This window comes from Amborella trichopoda, chromosome 4 (assembly GCF_054954075.1).
Source record: "Amborella trichopoda isolate Santa Cruz 75 chromosome 4, AtrichopodaSantaCruz75HAP2 v2.0, whole genome shotgun sequence".
Classification (NCBI taxonomy): domain Eukaryota; kingdom Viridiplantae; phylum Streptophyta; class Magnoliopsida; order Amborellales; family Amborellaceae; genus Amborella; species Amborella trichopoda.
In genome coordinates, this window is record NC_142339.1 from 8,427,375 (window position 1) to 8,447,591 (window position 20,217).

The 20,217-nt window shown below is 33.9% G+C and overlaps 2 protein-coding genes across 3 annotated transcripts; both read right to left on the reverse strand.

Moving 5' to 3' along the window:
• Nucleotides 1-4,057: 4,057 nt before the first annotated feature.
• On the reverse strand, nt 4,058-11,107 carry LOC18442866 (GDSL esterase/lipase At1g28590-like). Of its 2 annotated transcripts, XM_088863625.1 has the most exons (5): nt 10,755-11,107; nt 10,412-10,636; nt 6,426-6,574; nt 5,863-6,139; nt 4,058-4,647 (listed from the first exon to the last, which is right to left on the reverse strand). In XM_088863625.1, exons 1-5 carry the CDS (start codon nt 11,101-11,103, stop codon nt 4,409-4,411), a joined length of 1,239 nt encoding a protein of 412 aa, XP_088719751.1. In that variant the 5' UTR covers nt 11,104-11,107; the 3' UTR covers nt 4,058-4,408. The 2 variants fall into 2 exon arrangements, with proteins under 2 accessions (XP_088719751.1, XP_088719752.1); XM_088863626.1 differs by lacking the exons at nt 10,412-10,636; nt 10,755-11,107 and adding an exon at nt 9,511-9,672.
• Nucleotides 11,108-16,073: 4,966 nt separating this feature from the next.
• Nucleotides 16,074-19,005, reverse strand: LOC105421311 (GDSL esterase/lipase At5g45910-like). Its single transcript, XM_088863745.1, has 6 exons — nt 18,732-19,005; nt 18,417-18,635; nt 18,131-18,279; nt 17,011-17,320; nt 16,919-16,967; nt 16,074-16,430 (listed from the first exon to the last, which is right to left on the reverse strand). Exons 1-6 carry the CDS (start codon nt 19,003-19,005, stop codon nt 16,136-16,138), a joined length of 1,296 nt encoding a protein of 431 aa, XP_088719871.1. The 3' UTR covers nt 16,074-16,135.
• Nucleotides 19,006-20,217: the final 1,212 nt, after the last annotated feature.

The following is a 20,217-nucleotide window of genomic DNA, read 5'->3' on the forward strand; positions in this document are numbered from 1 at the left end:
GTTGTTGAAGTGGAAAGAGAGGGTGATGATCAATTGCCTCTCTAGGAGCCCTTTGAGGGAAATAGCCCTCTGTGAAGTACTGGCTTGCCAAGAGGAGACACGAATACCTCATAGGCAGTAGAAACAGGGGCACATTCTCCACACCCCCGATTACCCAATCAAACGACAACTCATCGTCAAATATTCTGTGATAATGATTGATATCGCGAGGCTAGGTGGTATCACTGATATATACCAGAGCAGCAGATACAACTATCATGGATCAAGGAAGACGGACAACTGTGATGTACTCATAGGCCCAAATATGTGGAAAGCAGGAGCTAAAACACCCCAAAATGTCAGGAACTAAAATTCAGGACTTCGGAATCATCCGAGGCAAGATGACCCAGGCGACACTACTAGTGTCGCCTAGACCGTCCTTGGCGTCACTACTAGTGTCGCTTGACTGAATTTTAGAAGCAAAAACAAAGTAAAAGATTGAGTTCGGGAACACAACTGCAAGATCAGGACACTGTACTTGATAAATCAGTCGCCTTGGGTAACTTGATTGTGATGACCCCGGTATATGCCCGCTAACACGATGGAAATAATGGTGTAACCTGCTTTTTCTTAGAATGCATGGGCTACATGGATGAGAGAACTACGAACGATCTTCCGACCACTCGGTAATAGGACCTACCCCAAAAGCACAAAGAGAAAGATGCAGATTTTTTCGACGGCACGACATCACTCTCGATTAAGGACCAATGATTCCATGTCAACCCAACCACCATGAGAAGAGTTGGTAGCCCTCAACAATCATGCACCTAAGAAGGAATGATCGTCTATCATCGTAATACCAGACATATTCAAGCCAGATATCCTAGTAGCCTCCTCCAAAGTACGAGTCGTCTCAACTATAGGGAGGAAGAAGGTATTGATCTGAAAGTTGAATCTCTCGGCAAGGGCCTCAAGGAGGGGAAAATTCACATAGCAAAATGCCATTATCACGATACCCACAATTGAAATTGAGGCCAGAAAGGCCATAAGCTCAGGCCATTGCTGAGCAGAGAGGAACCAAACCCTGAACCAATGGATGATAATAGGATAACCCTAAACTTGCTGACGAGCATCACTCGTTCTTAGGATTTGCAAAATATGGAAAGGTAGACCCTCAAGAAAATGTTTAACCTTAGATAAAGGAGGGATACCCTCTCCCTCTCTCCTATCATCAGCTTGATCTGCACTCTTTCCCTTACCCTTAGAAAGGTTAGTATTCTTCTTAGGAGCCATGAAAAACCAGGTAGAAGAATAAGAAGGAAGAAGATGATGATGAAAAGAAGAAGGGAGAAAATGAAGATGGAGGATATGAGAAATCCTATCCAAAAAACCAACTTGTAGGTTCGAAATTCAAGATCCAGGAGGATTAGGCAACCCCAATACCTTCCAAAATAAAAAATTGGAGATTCGATGGTCGGTGGCTTGAGAGACACAGGGTGTGTTGCCTAGATTCGTACGCCCGGTTTAGATGACACAAGACGTGTCGTCCAAATTTGTTTGGACAAAAATTCCCTTGCTCGAGTTCCAGGGTATTCCAAGATCCAAAATCATCTATCTTCATATATTTTATTTATGAAATTAACTGTTTTCAAATGATTATGAAATAAATTAGTCTCAGACAGCCCATCAGATGCTCCTTGGTGGCACGAGCCTAAAGTGCCAGCCAATTTCAAAAGAAACACCTTTCATTTCCAAAAAAGAAAAAGGTAAAAAATAAAGAAATTTGCTCCTTGGTGGCATGCGTCTAAATTGCCAACCACATTTTAGTTCAAAATGTCTAACCCCATATGACATAAAAGGTCGGGTGTATCCGTCTAATCCCGTATGATGTTAAAGGTTGGGTGTATTTAAAAAACGTCTAAGCCCTTATGACGTAAAAGGTCTTGTGTATACATCTAAGCCCTTATGACTTTAAAATTTGAGTGTATTGAGAAAATGTCTAGCCCCGTATGACATAAAAAGTCGGGTGTATCCGTCTAGCCCCGTATGATGTAAAGGGTCGGTGTATCCGTCTATCGTTATATGATGTTAAACTGCTTAGAGGGCTCTATGGTTGCAAGAGTTAAAACTGCTAAGCAAAATATCTACCTCTTTTCAAAAAATTTCTATATGTTTGTGTTTTAAAAAACTTTAATTTCTTTGTTCAAATCATGATTTGTCCAAGTTATAAGTTCTATTTCAAATCTCTCCCTATTTTTAAAATTTATAAAATATCTTTTAAAACGAAGGACCTTGGACACCCGTATATGATGGTTACCACGTTACCGCCTCATCTCTCTCTTCAGAATTGATCAAGCAAACATTATCTAAAACAAGTAAAACCTATAGACGACCTTATGAAACCCTAAAGATATCAAAGGAAATATCAAGTTCAAGAATTTAAAAGTGAAAACCTCCAAAGTTTAGTGACATGGCCAGAAAATCCAACTCGAGTCCAAGCTTGTGTAAATCACCGGAACATCTCACACCGAAAACCCTAGGGTGAAAATACCCTCGATGGGTGAGCGAGGACAACATTGTCTGGGAGGGAAAATTGGCGTTCCCTATGATCATGTGACTTCAGATAAATTAAAATGTCAGTAGTGACTACTTTTTTGATACCCACCTGTCCCTCGAAGCATAGGGCGAGCCAAAAAGGGGCAATTGTAGACAGTCCATTTTGAAATCTGGTAAATTCATTGGATTTCTAAACTATAGACATCCTTAGGATTACACTATCCCAGTAATCCCCCGGGCCAAAGACCATCATAGTTCATGATTCCTATCCTGTGATCCAGAATCTTGTAGAACCACTATTTTAGTAATAAATCATGTAAAAATAGCAAAATAGCTTATTTTTACTTGATTTTTGGTAGACAATATCACAAAAATACGTGACTCACCTCAAAGTAAAAAACTGCGAATTTTGGTCAGATTTAGGCTCCCTTTGACCCCCAAATTAGAAATTTGGCTTGTAAATCTGCTTAAAATTGATATATATCCATTTTGGCACGATTTGAGCCTTTATATAAGCACATTTTGTGACACATTTAATGTTGGACTTTATGCACCGGTAGGCTAAGAAATCTGACAGATAGAGAGAGCCCAAGAAGAAAATCGTGAGAAAACCTAGATCTAGAGAAGCAACCTTAATCCTAGCCCCCTCTCCTCTGAAACCAATTTCTAGCTTAGATTAGTAAAACTCTAGTTCAACCAAGCCAAGGTTTGGTCAAGTTTGAAGAGAGAACAACATAGGACACACGTACACGACTGTGGTTCTGATACGGTCGAGGTTTCGAAGCCTTGGGTGCCTCAGGCCATCTGGCATGGCTAGGTATTTTCCTCATCATCTGTTTTTCTCTTAGTTTTCATTTACTTTGTTAGATTTATTATTTTATTCTTTTTGTTATTCAATCTTTCGTGCGTTTTGGATCGATGCTGGCTTTACCACTGATATGAGAGCGGATCTATTCATTTTTTAATAGATCTAACCTCATATCAAAATTTGATTTTCCCCAGTCTTTATCACTTTTAAAATCAATTTGTGCTAGGGATCTGAGGGATTTTCCTGTAAACAATAAGATGCAAGGTTTCCTTTTAGAGAGAAGAAAGTTTCATATGGAGAGAAATATTGATGGTGCCTCTTGAAGACTCTTGAAGATTGAGAGGTTGGTTTATTGTTGAGAAGCAATTCCTATAGAGATGTTGGGTTGTTTTCCTTTCTAGTTAGAGAGAAACTCAGTTTCTCATTGCTCTCACGTCATTGGATGTTGTCGGTAATAGTTGTCAGAAGTAAAGAGTAGGAAGGGAGAGTGGTTTAAAAGGGTCTGCTTGATTGTGTTTTTGTCGAGGTTTGTTCCAAAATATTTGATGTAACTTTTATTGGTATAGTGGATTTCAGTTTGCCGTACCCGTAGATGTAACCCTTCTAGGGTGAACCACGTAAATATTTGTGTTCTTGTGTATGTATTTCATGTGTTATTTATCGTACTTTATTTGTCAAAAATCAACCCATCGAGTTTAGATCTTCCACACACAACACACCTTATTTGACAATTAAAGACTTCAACCTTACATAAAATATTTCCAATATACATAAATAGATTACAGACTGCATTGTAATAAGCTTCTACTGTTTAAGCTAAACCAATACTACCCGACTTCACTTTCCTTCCACCAAGATATTAATTTCATACTATTCCAATAACACAATCCTATTTCTATGTCTATTTAAAACTGAGAAAATTCACTCGAATCAGAAAAAAATAAATAAATAAATAAAAAATAAAAATAAAAATAAAAATAAAAATAAAAAAGGTAACATGCCGCCTCATGCTTCATATTAACAAAAAAGAAACCTCATAACTCATACTCTTCCATCTCTTCTTTTTCATTTAGGGCAAGTAGATGGGGGAAGCTCAATGTGTGGGTAGGTGAGACCACCACAAAGCAACGATTGGACCATGGATTTGTATGCGGCTTCAGTGAGATGGATTCCATCCCAGCTCACATGTGAGGATGGGTCATTGCACACTGGCACCCCTAAGTGGCCGCACCAATTTATGAAGTTGAAGTTGTAGTGGCCACCACGTCCACAGCAGGCAGAGAGAGGTGTCTCATTTGTGAACCCTGCATCATGAAATCAACTCTTAATAAGGGTTCAAAACTTAGAACTATAGTCATGATTTGAGGTAGAAATGAGGATGGAAGGTAGGAGTTTGGAGACCAAGGTTCCAGTGTTTGTGTGGTCATCAAAAGAAAAGTAATCAAAGGAAAAGTTTTAGGGTCGAAAATCGAGGGGATGCAGCTTTAGCGTTCCAAATCTAATGATGACCTGAAAATTTGTTTGTGCCCTTAATTATGAAATTTAAAAGGAAATAAATGGCCAATTTGATAATGGAAAGTCCTAACAAACTGAAGTACTAGTTTTGGGATATAAGATCCTTCTATTTCTTTGTATCTATACATTTCAACGTCGACATGATCATTTCAGGATGCTCAGGCTTTAGAACACCCTTTTTCCATGAATTTTTTGTGTGTGTATATATATATATATATATAGAAGACACTACGCAATATCTATGGGCGAAAATGAATAGTGATATCGCCCATAGGCTCATCACCGTCCGAAAAAATCGGGCTGCGTGTATTTTTTGATCGCCAAAGGCCTAGCATATCCATTGCGGTACATACTAGATCCGTGATGGTCAAAAAATTGTGGAATCAATCCGTTCAATAAACCACCATGGACATAGCAAGCTCGTGGCGGTCGCGAAGCACTGTAGAATTTCGCTTATAGGCTTTTCTAAGGTTTTTCAGCATTTCACCTATAGGTATTTTTAAGATTTTTCATATATATATATCTATATATATTTATATGTGTGTGTGTGTGTGTGGGGGGGAAAGTATACAATGAGACCATTTATTTTTGGTATAAGGTGGTTACAATTAATCTAGATTATTGGATGTGAAATTCGATGGCTGCAGTTATTTCATTGATCAAACTCAAAGTTCAAAAGAAATTTTCTCGAACTTTGCAACAATCCCAAGCTATCAGATTTCATATCAGATGGTTATAAACAATTGTGACCTCCTTGTATTAAAAATAAATGGTCTCATTGTATACAATATATATATATATATATATATATATATATATATGGGAGTGAAGATGAAACCAAAAAATCATCTATTAGTTTTCCATTTGTTGTCTTTTCTTTTGGCGACGAGTTACATGGAAAAACTACAAATTATGATCTTATAAAAATTATACTACGAAATTTCAAGAAAGCTATATGATAATTGGAAAGAAAGTTGAGGAGGTGTTGGGATGTGATTGAGTACCATGGGATTCTGGTTTCTTGAAGATGCGCATGGCAGCATTGTAGTAATCAGCATACATAATTCTTGCATGGGGAAACCTCTGTCTCATAACTTTGATTGATTCTTGGAGCTTTGAGTTGTGGTCGATGGAAAAGTCATTCAAATATGTAAGACATCCAGTTTGTGGATCATACTGTTGTCTATCAAATTTCTTGAAAAGTGTCAGATAAATCGGTAAACACCCGATCGGCAAGTTTCCTGGTACTACTACATTTTTCGCACCCTTGCGGATCAGTACCTGCATCAACCGTTAACAATGACTAACTAAGGGACCCCCATTTTAACATTTTTATTTTTCATAAAAAAAACTTGAAGGCATTGTCCTATGAAAAAACTAAAAAGAACAAATCAAAATTCGAGTTGACCCGAGGTACAATTTTAAAAACAATTAAAACAAAAGTGGGTTGACCAACTTTCTTTATAATTTCTCGTAGAACATTTCGTATTGTCGGTATGTAAATCACTATTGTTTCTATACTAATTTATTGAGGAATAATATATGGAGCTATATCTGTGGTACTCACCTCTACTGCATGCATGGTGGACTTAAGGACATGTGGTACAAGAGACTTGAGCTCATCCATGCGTTTGGCCGCAATGAAAGCATAGTTGTAATCGTTACCACCAATCTCCCCTACCAAAAATAATGATTTCTTCATATACTTCTTGCACTCTACCATAGCAAACATGAGAAAGAAAATGTGAGAGAAAGATTAGTAAGGGAAGTCATTTGCAAAATATGAGAGAGATTAGTAAGTAAAGATAAAGGAAGTCATTATAAATGGTGGAGTTACCGAACAAAATATATACAAGGTTGAGAAACAACTTATCATAGTAAATTCTTAATTTATAATCTACTACAACTTATCATGTTATATTCTTAATTTATAATCTACTACGACATAATATCTACTGGTATAGAAATAAAAGTAGGTACTTCCATTTTTGAGTTAAAGAACATGATTTATACCAAGCTGCCAAATAAATAAAAATAAGCAAACTACAACGGGGGCAGAAGTTAATATATTGTTATCGATGGGCAAACCATTTTTCCTTTTTTTGCCTTTTTTTCTTTTTTTTTTGTAATTATTCATTGGGAATGTTATCTATAAGAATCATTTTTCTTTTTTTCATTCTTTTTTAATTATTACTTGGGGATGTACTGTTTTAAAAATTGTTATTGGTTTTAACTCAGACTAATAGCTGAGATTCAGGTGACGTTACCACCACGACCTCAACCCCATTCCTGAAGAGGGTAAATCAGTGTCGAATGTACGAATTAGTTTCATAAACTCGGAAATATAATAGATTTAAGGATCATGAAAACATACTTTAGACAACTAGAAAAGACAACCATCCTTATGTATTTGAGAACAGTGACAATTTAAAAGCCATACTATGAAATCGTTGTCATATACATCATGTAGTTTTAAAACTCAAAAGGTCATATGGTCTAATTAATTGAAAAAAAGACTATGATGATGATGGTGATAGTGATAGTGATGATGATGATGATATATATATATATATATATATATATATATATATATATATATATATATATATATATATATATATATATATATATATATATATATATATATATATATATATATATATATATATATATATGAAAAATACTAATATTAGCCCACTAGTTCATATGAATATATGAGTTCATATGTGCCCAATGGCCTAGATTGAATTTGGGCTGATTTGATGGTCACGACCTCATTTTATATTTTAATTTTAATTTTTTTCTACAAATCCAAAAACTTAAAATTTTAGGTGTATGTTCTTAAAAAATAGGATAATCTAATAAAAATATCAAAAAAATAATTTACAAGAAACAAATTGATCAAAATACCCCTGAAACATTTCAAGGGTAGTTTGATCAATTTATTTATCGTGAATCATTTTTTAAATATTTTTATTAGGTGCACCTTGATGAGAAGAATGAACTTCTAAAATTTCAAGTTATTTGGATTTATATAAAAAAAAAGTAAAATTCAAACACGAAATAAGGTCGTGACCTTCAGATCGGCCCAAATTCAATCTGGGCCGTTGGGCTCATATGTTCATATGAGTTAGTGGGATAATCTCAACATTTATATATATATATATATATATATATATATATATATATATATATATATAGAGTGTGTGAGTGACATCCTGTTTAAATTATAGTGTGTGAGTGACATCCTGTTTAAATTACATTATAATATAAAGAAACTTACATTTATATCCCATCTAAAAATTATAATTATAAAAAGCTCCCTAATGAATTTTTTATTTTAATTTTACCCCTGACTTCACAAATGACTTTGGATTTTTAATATCTATATTCATATGATTTTTAACGACATATTTGGGAAATACAACAAAATCACTTCGGATATTGAAAATCTAGAGTCACCTTGACTTTGGACTTTTATACTTGAACTTGCATTGTAATTGAGATTTCCACTCAACTTAAGATATTCAAAATCCAAAATCAAGAGTGACTTTAAATTTTCAATATATAAAATCACTTTAAAACAAAAATAAGAAAAGAAAAAAATTAGCGACATTCGATTTTAATTCTCAGGGATATAGTAAAATTAGAAAAAGAAGAAAAACAATTGTCAAAGGGATATGCACCTAATATACAAAAGTTTGGGGCAATATTCGTAATTTTAAATTTTAAGATATAGGAGCAAATTTCTTTTTATACAACAAAATTGCTATTCTAAAATAACCATGTTCATGCCATTTGTATTCCGAAATATTGTACTCGTATTTTACTCATTCCAACAATTAATGGTGAAAAGGAAATAATTTAATGTGCATCTAGGAAACCGTTACTTTAAGTCGCTCTATATTTGCTGGACATTAAAATTAGGCCTTTAACAACTCAAAATCAATTTTTTTAACAAAATTATTCATCTAATTTAAGGCCATATAAAAAAATTGGAATAAAAGAATGAGGCCCACAGATCTAATTATCCTATCAAATGGACAGTATATATGTTCATTAGATCTAAAAAAGAAGTTTGGATAGATTGTTTTCAAAACGAATTAGGTCTTTGTTAAAAAAATAGATACAAACAAGTGCTCCTCACATGGCTTTTGGAGGCATGTTTTATTCACTATAAGAATGTTAAATGAAATCACTACACTATAGATACTTATATATATATATATATATAGACTGTTGCATGAAATTACTACCCTCTTTTTCTCTCTCTGTTGCCAAAAGACCTACCTAGGAGTTTTCCATTCTCAGATTTTGAGCACCATCCATTCATTAGTAGATAATTATTTTCATGAGATAATATTGATTTTGAGTCCTTAACCAATCAATTAAGGTGCACCTCAAACTTTGTCGTGAGATGCAATTTTGGTATCTCTTGAGACAGCGTGAGAGTTTATTTTTATCTTTAATTATAAAAATTAAACATCTAAAAGTAGTTCAAATTATGCATATCTTTAATTGCATGATCCATTTATTCCCATTGAGCAAAATCATCTTACTCCGACTATTGGGATCCATCTTTTGGTCGACATACGGCTTAGAAACGGTCAAATTAGCAATCTACCATCATTCTCATTGGCAGAGTACCTCACCTTCACCAATGGTGTACCTCAATCTTCACCAAGGGTATTCATTCACCTCAAAGCCCTATACTTTCTAGGATCTCCCTCTTTACAAAGGGTTCTTCTTCAGTTTTCTTGTGTGTCTCTCTCCAAATTGCTTACAGTAAGGCCATAATGTATAGGACGTGGTTAGCATGTAGCCAAACCTGCACATATACAAATACGGGCCTGGCAATAAATATATTTTTTGAATATAATTTGATCTTAATTTTTAGAGAATATATAATCTTTAATATGGGGATCATGAATCTAAAAAGTTAAATAAAATTCGACCGTTAGTTAAAATAAAAAATAATAATTATATTAAAAAAATATTTGAATCGTTAATTACAATTATTTTTAAATGGATCACCTATTTGCAGCTATCCTCAAAATGAATGCTTTATACCTTTAGACCGCATATCGTACAATGCGGACCAGCCAGCATGAAACAATTGATCTAATGTATATTTACACGGGTTGATCATAGTTAAAATTTTTATTCATGCCCCTTCCTTTTCAAGAAATGCCATTACTGACACCTCACATTTGCCTAAATTTTCCGTATCTAACCTCCATCAGAATGGATGGTCCCAATTCAGCTTCAGAGGGGATTTTGAGGATCTCTAGGTCATCCCAATCTCCTAACTAACTGGGTGCTTTGCCACCTTAAAAGGACCAAATGTATAATTTGGTTTGATCGCAGGACCACCAAAATGCACCCCAAAATCAACACCTCCAGTTAACGAAGGATCAAGAGGTCTCATCCGGATATATTTTGTGTGAATATGAGAGAGAGAGGGATGTTCTCTTAAATAAATAAATAAATAAACCAAGAAGAAGAGAGAGAGAGAGAGAGCACCAATCAGAGCAAGATCAAGAAGAAAATAACCTAAAGGGTCACAAAGAGAGGGCAGGAGTTGTTCAAACCAGTTGAGCTGCACTCCAAGGGAGAAGTCTTGATTGGTCACAAAATTAAGAATACCCATCCTGTCAAGATAGGATTTTTGGAGTGCAGTGGCTCCTGCAACCGCAAAGTTAACACCCTTTCTGAAGTCCTTCTTCCTGTGTGTCTTAGAGAGATAAGGAGGCAAAAGTGGTAGCCCCAAAGCCTCAGCTGAAACAAAAAATCAAAAAAATGGAAGATAAAAGAGTGTCAAAATCCATTAAAACAAAAGAGGGGAGATGCATTGTTTGTTGAAAAGCAAACAATAGAGAGGAGAGAGAGAGAGCACCAAAGAAGTCGACAATAAGACGGCCATTGGAGCACCGACCAGTCGCTTCCTTAAAAGTTGTCTCCCCATAAGGAAGGTCGGTTATTTTTCCGGGAAACATATTTGCTCCAGAGAGAAGGAGGTTTCCCGTATCAGCAAGTGAATCACCAAAACTGAAGAGAGCAGCATAGTTATTTTTATGTGCTGCCACTGCCTCTGAGAGATAAAGGTTGAATAAGAGAGAGAAAATCAGGAAGAAAGAGAAGTTCATGGAAGCAGGAGAAGAAACCACTGGAGTCCAGAGAAATGAGGATAGAAAAACAAGAGCCTTATGTGAGAGGGAGGCTGGTGAGCTGCAATGAGGCAGCATCAACCATCTTATTTATAGGTGCACTATTTTCTCTCTATTTTATGAGGACGATAAGTACTTGTCTATATATACTGTGTGAATAGAATAGATGAAGACGTGTTGAATGTTTTCCTGCTTTTCTTCATGTACGACCTCCATTTTTGAACTGTACAACTGCTCCACGCTTTTTTCAGTTTGTATACATTCCTTTTTATTTTTTTACACTGCTCCACGCGTTTTTCAGTTTGTATACATTCCTTTTTATTTTTTTACCGCAGATCTCAAATAATTTGTATACCTAAAGGCCGACTCCAAATAGTTGGAAAATAATTCTAATGATGACTTTTTATGGAATCCTACCCATATATATAGTTATATGTGACATTAAAAGCCAGCCGTAAGATCTTAGTAAATGGCTGAGATGGCTTGAGTGACAATGTTACAAGTTGGCTCTTGATCATATGGCTCAGAGTTTTTTATTGGAGAAATATCTCCGTAACTCCATTTTTAAGTTATATATCTCAAAAAACTCAAGATTTTAAAATATATCTTGAGTTATAAAAATTCTAAATTTTATATCTTTTAACCCCCTAAGCTAAATTTATCTCCTTTAAACCTTTTTTTTTTTGCCCCAAACAAATATAAGAAACATATATATTTTCTAAAGACCATCATTTCTCTCTCTTCACATGATTTTTCCCTAATTCTCTCTCTACCTATTTTTCCACTCTCTCTCTCTCCCCAGTTAGAGAGACAAAGAGGGTGAACGTTAGAGAGATAAATTTGGGGGAATATATAGAAGGGGTTAAGAATGATCATATCTTTTTATATTTGTTAGGGCTAAAAAAATAGTTAAAAGTGGGTAAAGTTAATCAGGGGATTTGGAGATATATTTTAAATCTTTGGGTCTATTGAGATATGAAAACAAAATATAAAAGGTACGGAGATATTTTTCCTTTTTCATGTTTAGGCATGCAGAGTTCTAACATGGGCAGTAAACCATATTTTTGGTAATGAAAACTTACCAGAATACCCCTGAATATTGCAGGAAATTTTGGTCATTCATTTTTATGGGATATATTTGTTTTTTGTTTTTTCAGGTTCACCCTAAATTTATGTGGGACACCCAAAACTTCATTAAAAAATGTTTTGTAGAAAAAAATGAAAAATAAAATAGTGTTTAGTGTGACATTGTGGCATGAACAATCGTAACTGTTGATTTTGAATCGAACTACAAAAATGTGAGGTCGTATATAATTTATATGTTGTTGGAGCCATGTAAAAACATGTCCCTTTTTTATAATCTATAAGATATGATCTTGCACACACATCTTCATGGGCTAAAGATCTAAAATATAGAATTTGAAATAAACATAGTCCCAAGTTTAGTGGTCTTCATGGGCTAAGGGCTCAGGAGAATTAAGTAGCTTGAAATTTTCACGTCCTTCTCTGCATGTATGCTTCCCAGTATGCTATCAACCAAGCTTATCATGTTATAGACTAAAGAAAGATCAAAGGGATTGAAAATTGGGATAATATAGGAATTACAAAAGAAATTAAAGAAGAAAAACCAAAACAAGTGCAAATATTTGATTTGAGGTCTCTTCCCCCCTGATCTCCCTCCCATTCAATATTAGCACGCCTTATTCCTCTAGTATCTCATTGATTCATAACTTTCATAGCTTGACCGGACCGGTGGGACCGAGTTATGAATGCTAATGGGTAACTTGGCCGAAACGAGTCCAAAGAAAAAATCGCCTGTAAATTAATTACAAATATTAATTACAAACAACACTTTACTGGTTTTGGCTAGTCGGATCCATTGGTTATACCAATTATAGATTAAACAAAATTCACCATTGTTTTGTAATATATTTCATATTTTAAAAATATCATTTTTATTTTTTATTTTCTAAAAATTAGTCCATCTAATTCTACCTGTTGGGTTCTGATTGGACAAAACCCCTCGCTGATATATGGCTGATTTAATCCGTTATATTGGATTGAACTCTTTCACATGTTCTCTAAGTAATTCAATTTTTAATTAGAAAAATTATGTATAGAACCTATTTGGCCCCTTTTATTATGAAATGCTCCACAATATTTGGAAATTATGTGGAGATCACCCTTTGCTACAGGTTTATTTTATTTCCAAAATTGCCTCCCGATCCGACATTTCCCACCCCGGACAAGAGGGAAGTTCCCCAAATGTTCTAATTTTCTTTCATTTAGGATCTTTATGATGTCAGAAACACCTAATAACTTAATCTCTCAGTTTGTTTGATGATTGCAATTGCTGAGAACCCCAAAACTAGTATTGATGATTGCAATTGCTGAGAACCCCAAAACTAGTATTCCTAATATATCTGACGCTGATAATATCATGAATCCGTAGCTTCGTTTAAGTTTTAAACTGTTTGGTATTTATATTACCTATAGAACTTCAAAATCATGCCAGCCTTTTCTCCCCTAATGTTTCATCATTCTCTCCCTCTCCATTATCTCTCTCTTTAGCCATCCACTTTATCTCTCTGTCTCTATTGAGTATTTAAAGGCAATATATCATCACTCTTTCTCATATTCAGGGTTAAATGACTGATTAAGGTAGAGAGAGAGAGTACATGCTTAGAGAGATAGATAGAATAGTGAGAAAGAGAGACATAAAATAATGGGGAGAAAGGGGCGGTCACGCTTTTGAAGTCTTCAATGGAGAGAGAATCCCCATGATGAGTATCACATCTATAGTGCTTGTAGCAAACTAGATCTAGACAACCATTTGTTTTCTCCAAGGGCCCATTTGGCTCATTGGAGTCGGATATATAGGAGTCACTTTTTTTGGAAAAGCTAAACTAATCGTGGTCGGTTCGCTAGAATTGACATTTTCATTGGAATTGAGATTTCATGGGATTCCTGAATACGCATTTTAAATCTAAATTTTGGATATCTCAATTCAACCAAAATAGGTGGAATTGATATTTTATGGAAATGATCCATTTTCCTACTGAAGAACAAAAAAAATATTTAAGAGAAAATATATTAAAATTATACAGAGAGAAACGATATCAAATTTTAGAGAGAGAAAGTATAATAAATTTTTAGAGAGAGAAAATATACAATTTCTTTAGTAAGAGAAATTATCTCAAATTTTTAGAGAGAGAAACTATATCAAATTCAAAGTATTATGGACACCATATTAAAATTTTAGAGGAGAAATAATCTCAAATCTTAAATTTTAGAGAGAGAAAGTATTTTAAAATTTTAGAGAGAGAAAGTATTTTAAAATTTTAGAGAAAAAAACTACATCAAATTTTAGAGAGAGGAACTAGTTAAAATTTTTTAGAGAAATATCTCAAAATATTTAGAGAGAAATTATATCAAATTTTAGGTTTTAGAGAAAGAGATAGAGCGAGCATATTAAAATTTTCGAGATTAGAAAATATATTAAATTTTAGATAGGGAAACTACCAGAAATTTTTTAGACAGGTAAACTATCTCAAATTTTGAATTTTAGAGAGAGAAAATATCTAAAAACTTTAGAGAGAGAAACAATTTCAAATTTTAGATGGAGAAAGTACTTGAAATATTTAGAGAGCAAAACTATTTGAAAAACTTTAGATAGAAAAGCTATCTCACATTTTAAGTTTAGAGGAAGAAAGTATATTCAAATTCTAGAGAGAGAAACTACCTAAAAATTTTAGAGAGAAAATATATCAAAATTTAAATTTTAGAGAGAGAAAGCATCTTAAAATTTTGGAGAATGTAATTATATCAAATTTTAGATTAAAAAGTGCCTAAAATTTCTTAGAGAGAGAAATTATCTTAAAATTTTTAGAAAGAAATTATCTCAAATTTCAAGTTTTAGATAGAGAAAGTACCTTAGAATTTTAAAAAGAGAAACTATATCATATTTTAGAGAGAGAAACTACCTGAATTTGTTTAGAAAGAGAAACTTTCTGAAATTATTTAGAGAGAGAAACTATCTCAAATTTTAAGTTTTAGAGAGACAAAGTATCTCAAAATTTTAAAGAGAAACTAAATCAATTTTAGAAAGAGAAAGTATATAAAATTTTTAGAGAGAAACTATTTAAAATAAATTTCGATAGAGAAACTATTTCAAATTTTATGTTCCCGAAAGAGAGTGTATTAAAATTTTAGAGAAATTTTAGAGAGAAAAACTATCTCAAAAAAATTTAATGGGAGAGAGAATTTGTATTTCCAAAAAAAAGATATTCTTGGCAATCCAAACAGTGAAATTGCATTTTTTTTATTTCTACCATATACATTTTCAAAAATCTCAATTCTAGGATTGAAAAATCGAGGATCCAAACGGGCCCTACCGTTTTGAACAAGAAGTAAAATCCAAATGCTTCCTTTTATGGTTTAATAAGAAATAAGTTATTCCCAGCATCTTGACTTTTCAAATTTAAAAGGGAAAGTTGGAGACACTCATTTTGAATGGGACTGCATCAGTATTTACAACTTATGAAATTACAACTGGCGTTCATGAACTAAGTACAAAAAGATATTTGCTGGACAAATATTGATAGATATTCAAAAGGATACATGGGTAAAAGAAATTCAATACAAGATCCATAAAAAGGCCTAAATAATTCCAAGCAATTTTCTTTGTAATTATATTTCGTCTTTTTTTTTTTTTTTTTTCTTATAATCACGATTGACTTTGAAATTTTTCAAAGAAAAAACACTTAAAATTACACATAAAGCAATTCATGTCACAACTCACATTATAAATAATTTACTACAAAAAGGGCCAATCTTGATCCCAATGAATAGGACTTTTTATCTTCTTTCAAAACAGAATCATACTAAATCTCTTCTCCGAATGAAAACTCTCGACCAACTACACTTATTAATCATCAATAAGATAAACCGGTTTTTTTTTTTAAAAAAAAAAAGAAATTCTAAAATTAAAAAATCATCCTGAATCTCTATATAGGCCAATAAAGCTTCACAACTCGTCACTAACTACGAGTTGCATGTATAAGATTTGGCTTCTCAGTTAGATTTGATCTAGTTGGGCTAGGCTCTTGGCTCAGCTCCATATGGGGTCCATATATGAACCGCTCAACAGAGCGGTCGCAATCGATTTGTAAGCTGTTTCAGTAAGATGGATTCCGTCCCAGTTGACATACATTGATGGGTCTTTGCAAACTGTAACCCCCGAAGTGCCGCACGTCTTTACAAAATTATAGTTGTATTGGCCTCCAACTCCGCAACAGGCAGAGAGATATGTCTCCTTAGGAAACCCTGCAATCACAGCACATGGAAATGGGCACTTAATTGAGGTTTGAAATATTAAGTACATCCTGATTACCATGCCTTGATAACTGATGTTTTGCGATTATGGTTGGAGATTGAGATTCAAATTTAGCGATTATGGTTGGAGTTTGGATTCAGATTCTAGTGATTATGGTTGGAGTATGGATTCAGATTCAAGTTTATAGTCTTATGAGATAAGTTGAAGAGAAGTTTTGAGGTTCATAGTTATTAGAGCCTAAAGATGGCCTCACAACAACTTAGTTTTCCAAAAATAATTAATATATCCCTTAAAGAGAAAAAAAAAAAAGAAAAACATGCGACGAGACCATTTATCTTTTGTACAAGGTGATCACAATTAATCTTGAAATTAAGTGGCTACATTTTTCCATTGACCAAGCTCAAACTCAATAGAAATGTTTTTCGAACTTGGTGACACATCCAAGCTAATAGATTTCTAAATAATTGTGATCTTCTTGTATCAAAAGTAAATAATCTCATTGCATCCAATCCCATTGAAAAATTAAACATGTATATATGAAGTGGGAACTATAGATACATAAAAACCCTTAACATTATATCGGATTTCCCTATAATTATTTCTGTAACTGTACAAATTTTAAAAAACATGAGTCTAAGCTTAAGTTAAGCTAGAGATGATTATCAGAGATGAGTTGGAAGTACCAAAAAGTTCTGGATTTTTGAAGAATCGCATGGCAGAATTGTAGTAATCAGCATACATAATTCTTGCATGAGGAAACCTCTCTCTCATAACTTTGATTGCATCCTGGAGCTTCGAATTATGATGGCAGGCAAAGTCGTTCAAGTGTGTGAGGCATCCAGTCTGTGGATCATACTGTTGTTTATCAGATGTCTGAAAAGCTGTCAAGTAACTGGTAGAGCACCCAATTGGCAAGTTCCCGGGTACTACTAGAGTCTCAGCACCTTTAAGGATTAGCTCCTGCGTCAACCATTAATTAAAAGGTTAATTTTATCCTACTCAACAAAAATAAAAAAGGAAAGGGAAAAGGATACTTAAAAAACAGAAAAAACAAGAGAAAAAAAAAAGGAAGTTCTCTGGATCCATAGTACAGTACATGTCCATCATCAGTCATAAAGATGTAGGGGTTTCACGATCTAAAAAGTTTCAAAATATTTTTATTCACCTTGAAATTTCTGTCCATCAAATGAGAAAGCTTTTCTAATCACTGAAAAAACCGAAAATAGTCTTGAAACAATGCCTTGAAAAAAGCCCAAAACAGTCTTTAAACAATGCCTTCTTCACAATCACCCCTTCATGAAAGGAAGGGGCAAAGTTGATAAACAAAAACCTATGATGAATACTTTGTGAATCCATGATCAAAGAAATTAGAGCTGAAATAGATTTCAATCATTTTTTTGAGCACTAAATCGTTTCTTCTTAGAATGATCTATGAATCAAAGTAATAAGGGTTATACCTATCCCATGGTGACATGCTGAATTATTGAAAATTTAAAATCCTAAATTGGCATGTGGACATAGTTAACGATTCTCGATTTTTATCAAAAAGTACAACAAAACAAAGGGAAAAAAAAAGAAAAAAGGAGAGAACAAATAGATGAAAACAACACCAACAATTCAACTTAACAATAAAAAAAGAACATAAAACAAAAATTATAATTGGCATTAATTACTTAGTGAGATAGGCCAAAGGTTCAAACCCTAATTATCATTATTATTATTTTTCTATGGAACAGTATATAAAATGGTGCATGTCTTGATTTTACTTACGGTGACTGCATCCATAATGTAGTTAACTACATCGTCTACATAAGACTTGACGGCATCTATGCTTCGGCCTTGAAAGAATGCATAGTTGTAATCGTTGCCTCCAATTTCCCCAACCAAAAACATGGATTTCTTCATGTACTCCTTGCAGTCTACACATTCAAAAATATTTAAATACGAGAAAGAGAGGAAAAATATGAGAGAGAAAGAAGTGCATAATAGAATCAGGAAGAAGTGCAAAGAGAGAATCATATTATTAAAAAAACAAAAGAGAGAGAAAGATAAAGACCTGAGGGCTCACAAAGAGAAGGCAAGAGGTCGCGGAACCATTGGAGTTGCACACCAAAGGAGTTGTTGGTCGCCAAACCCGTAATATTTTTACTATAAAAAAAAGATTGTTTGAGTGCAGTTGCTCCTGCAACTGCAAAGTTCACACCCTTTTTGAAGTCCTGCTCACCCTCCTCCTTAGAGAGATATGGAGGCAAAAGTGGTAGCCCCAGTGCCTCAGCTGCATGTATAAATTACCCAAGAAAGAAAGATGAGAGAGGGATCTTCCATGTGAATTGTAGAGAGAGAAAAAGAAGAGAGAGGAGAGCGAAAGTACCGAAAAAGTCCACGATAAGGCGACCATCGGAGCACCGGCCAGTGGGCTTCTGAAAGAACGTCTCTCCATAGGGAAGATTGGCAATCGTTGAGAACTGGCTCGATCCCAAGCGAACCAGGTTCCCTGTATCGGCGAGTGAGTCGCCAAAGCTGAATAGAGCGACATACCGCCCCCTTTCATCTGATGCTGCTGCCTTCGATAAAAAAAGAAGGCCGAGGTAGAGAGAGAAAACCAAGAACAGGGAAGGCTTCATTGATAAGCAAAGAGAGGCCATCACAGTTTAGACAGAGAAAATCAACCAAGGAAGAGAGAATTACCGACTTTCAATATCCTATGTATAGATACAGAGAGAATCAATCTTCAAGGATTAGTAGGGAATTGATAGATTTTTTATTGATAATCCCATAACCAATCACAATTTTAAGGAACCCTACTTTAGGGATAGAGTGTACTCAATTGCATCCCGAATCACACAATTTTAAGGATAAACTATCTGACAGAAAATAGATAGAGAGAACTAAGGAGAGGATTCTAGATGGATGATACGTATTTTTCTTTTTTAATGAATATTTTTTTAAAGAAATAAATCTACTAACTCCAAATTACCTAATATCTATCTCTTCATTTCCAAAGAACTTTTTCTCAAGTAAATTATGTACTCCCAATTTGAGTACATTATCATGCCGGGAAGATGATTTGAGTTTTAATGCTTATGGTCGTGATGATTTGAGTTTTTGTGCTTATAGTCATCTTCATATGCATGAGTGGTTTCCTTTAAATGGTCTGATATATTTGTCTTGTATTGCATATCTATATTTATATCCATAGTACGTTATTACATCAGGAAGATGATTTGGGTTTAAAATGGTCTGATATATTTGTCTTGTTGTGTTAAATATCCATATTTATATCTATACTACATTATTATGCGGCGATGATGACTTTACATTATTTGAGTTCCCATAATAATTGGAAAAGAAATATGCCGGAAGATGATTTGAATTCCCATAATAATAGGGAAATAAGTTCGGAAAAGAAATATGCCATGAAGATGAGCTCCCATAATAATAGGAAAACAAATGTATTTTAGAAGTTCGTAAGAGATGAAGGCTAGATTCATGGCAAATTTAAGCGAGTAGCAGCATACAAGAAGATCTAACCTCTTCCTCATACTAACTTTAGTTTGGATATGATTTGCTTAAAAATTGTAGGCATTTTTTATTTTTTAACCATTAAAAAATAGCATTTTTTTTTGTCATTATTCATTTTTTATCTATATCCATGTAATTATCTCCGATTTGTTAGACTTTATTTTCGGATATTTATTCTATACAGGAGCTTCTAGGTCTGATTCTTTGGAGAAGTTTATTTTTCTGTTTTTATTCTACAAGCTATATAAATTTGAAATTTGGTATGTGCCATCATCTCAACAGGGGTCACTTAAAAATATATATATATAACTATTATTTTCATAGTTTTAGGGGTA

What these genes read in the sequence shown, in the direction of transcription:
- LOC18442866 (XM_088863625.1), bottom strand. Translation starts at nt 11,103, where the DNA reads ATGCTGCCTCATTGCAGCTCACCAGCCTCCCTCTCACATAAGGCTCTT. An exon ending in TCTTATTGTCGACTTCTTTG is followed by an intron (nt 10,637 to 10,754) that starts GTGCTCTCTCTC and finishes TTTTTGTTTCAG; the next exon opens with CTGAGGCTTTGGGGCTACCA. An exon ending in CTCTCTTTGTGACCCTTTAG is followed by an intron (nt 6,575 to 10,411) that starts GTTATTTTCTTC and finishes TTGCTATGGTAG; the next exon opens with AGTGCAAGAAGTATATGAAG.
- LOC105421311 (XM_088863745.1), bottom strand. Translation starts at nt 19,005, where the DNA reads ATGGCCTCTCTTTGCTTATCAATGAAGCCTTCCCTGTTCTTGGTTTTC. An exon ending in TTCTCTTTGTGAGCCCTCAG is followed by an intron (nt 18,280 to 18,416) that starts GTCTTTATCTTT and finishes TTGAATGTGTAG; the next exon opens with ACTGCAAGGAGTACATGAAG. An exon ending in ATAATGTTAAGGGTTTTTAT is followed by an intron (nt 16,431 to 16,918) that starts GTATCTATAGTT and finishes GCAAAACATCAG; the next exon opens with TTATCAAGGCATGGTAATCA.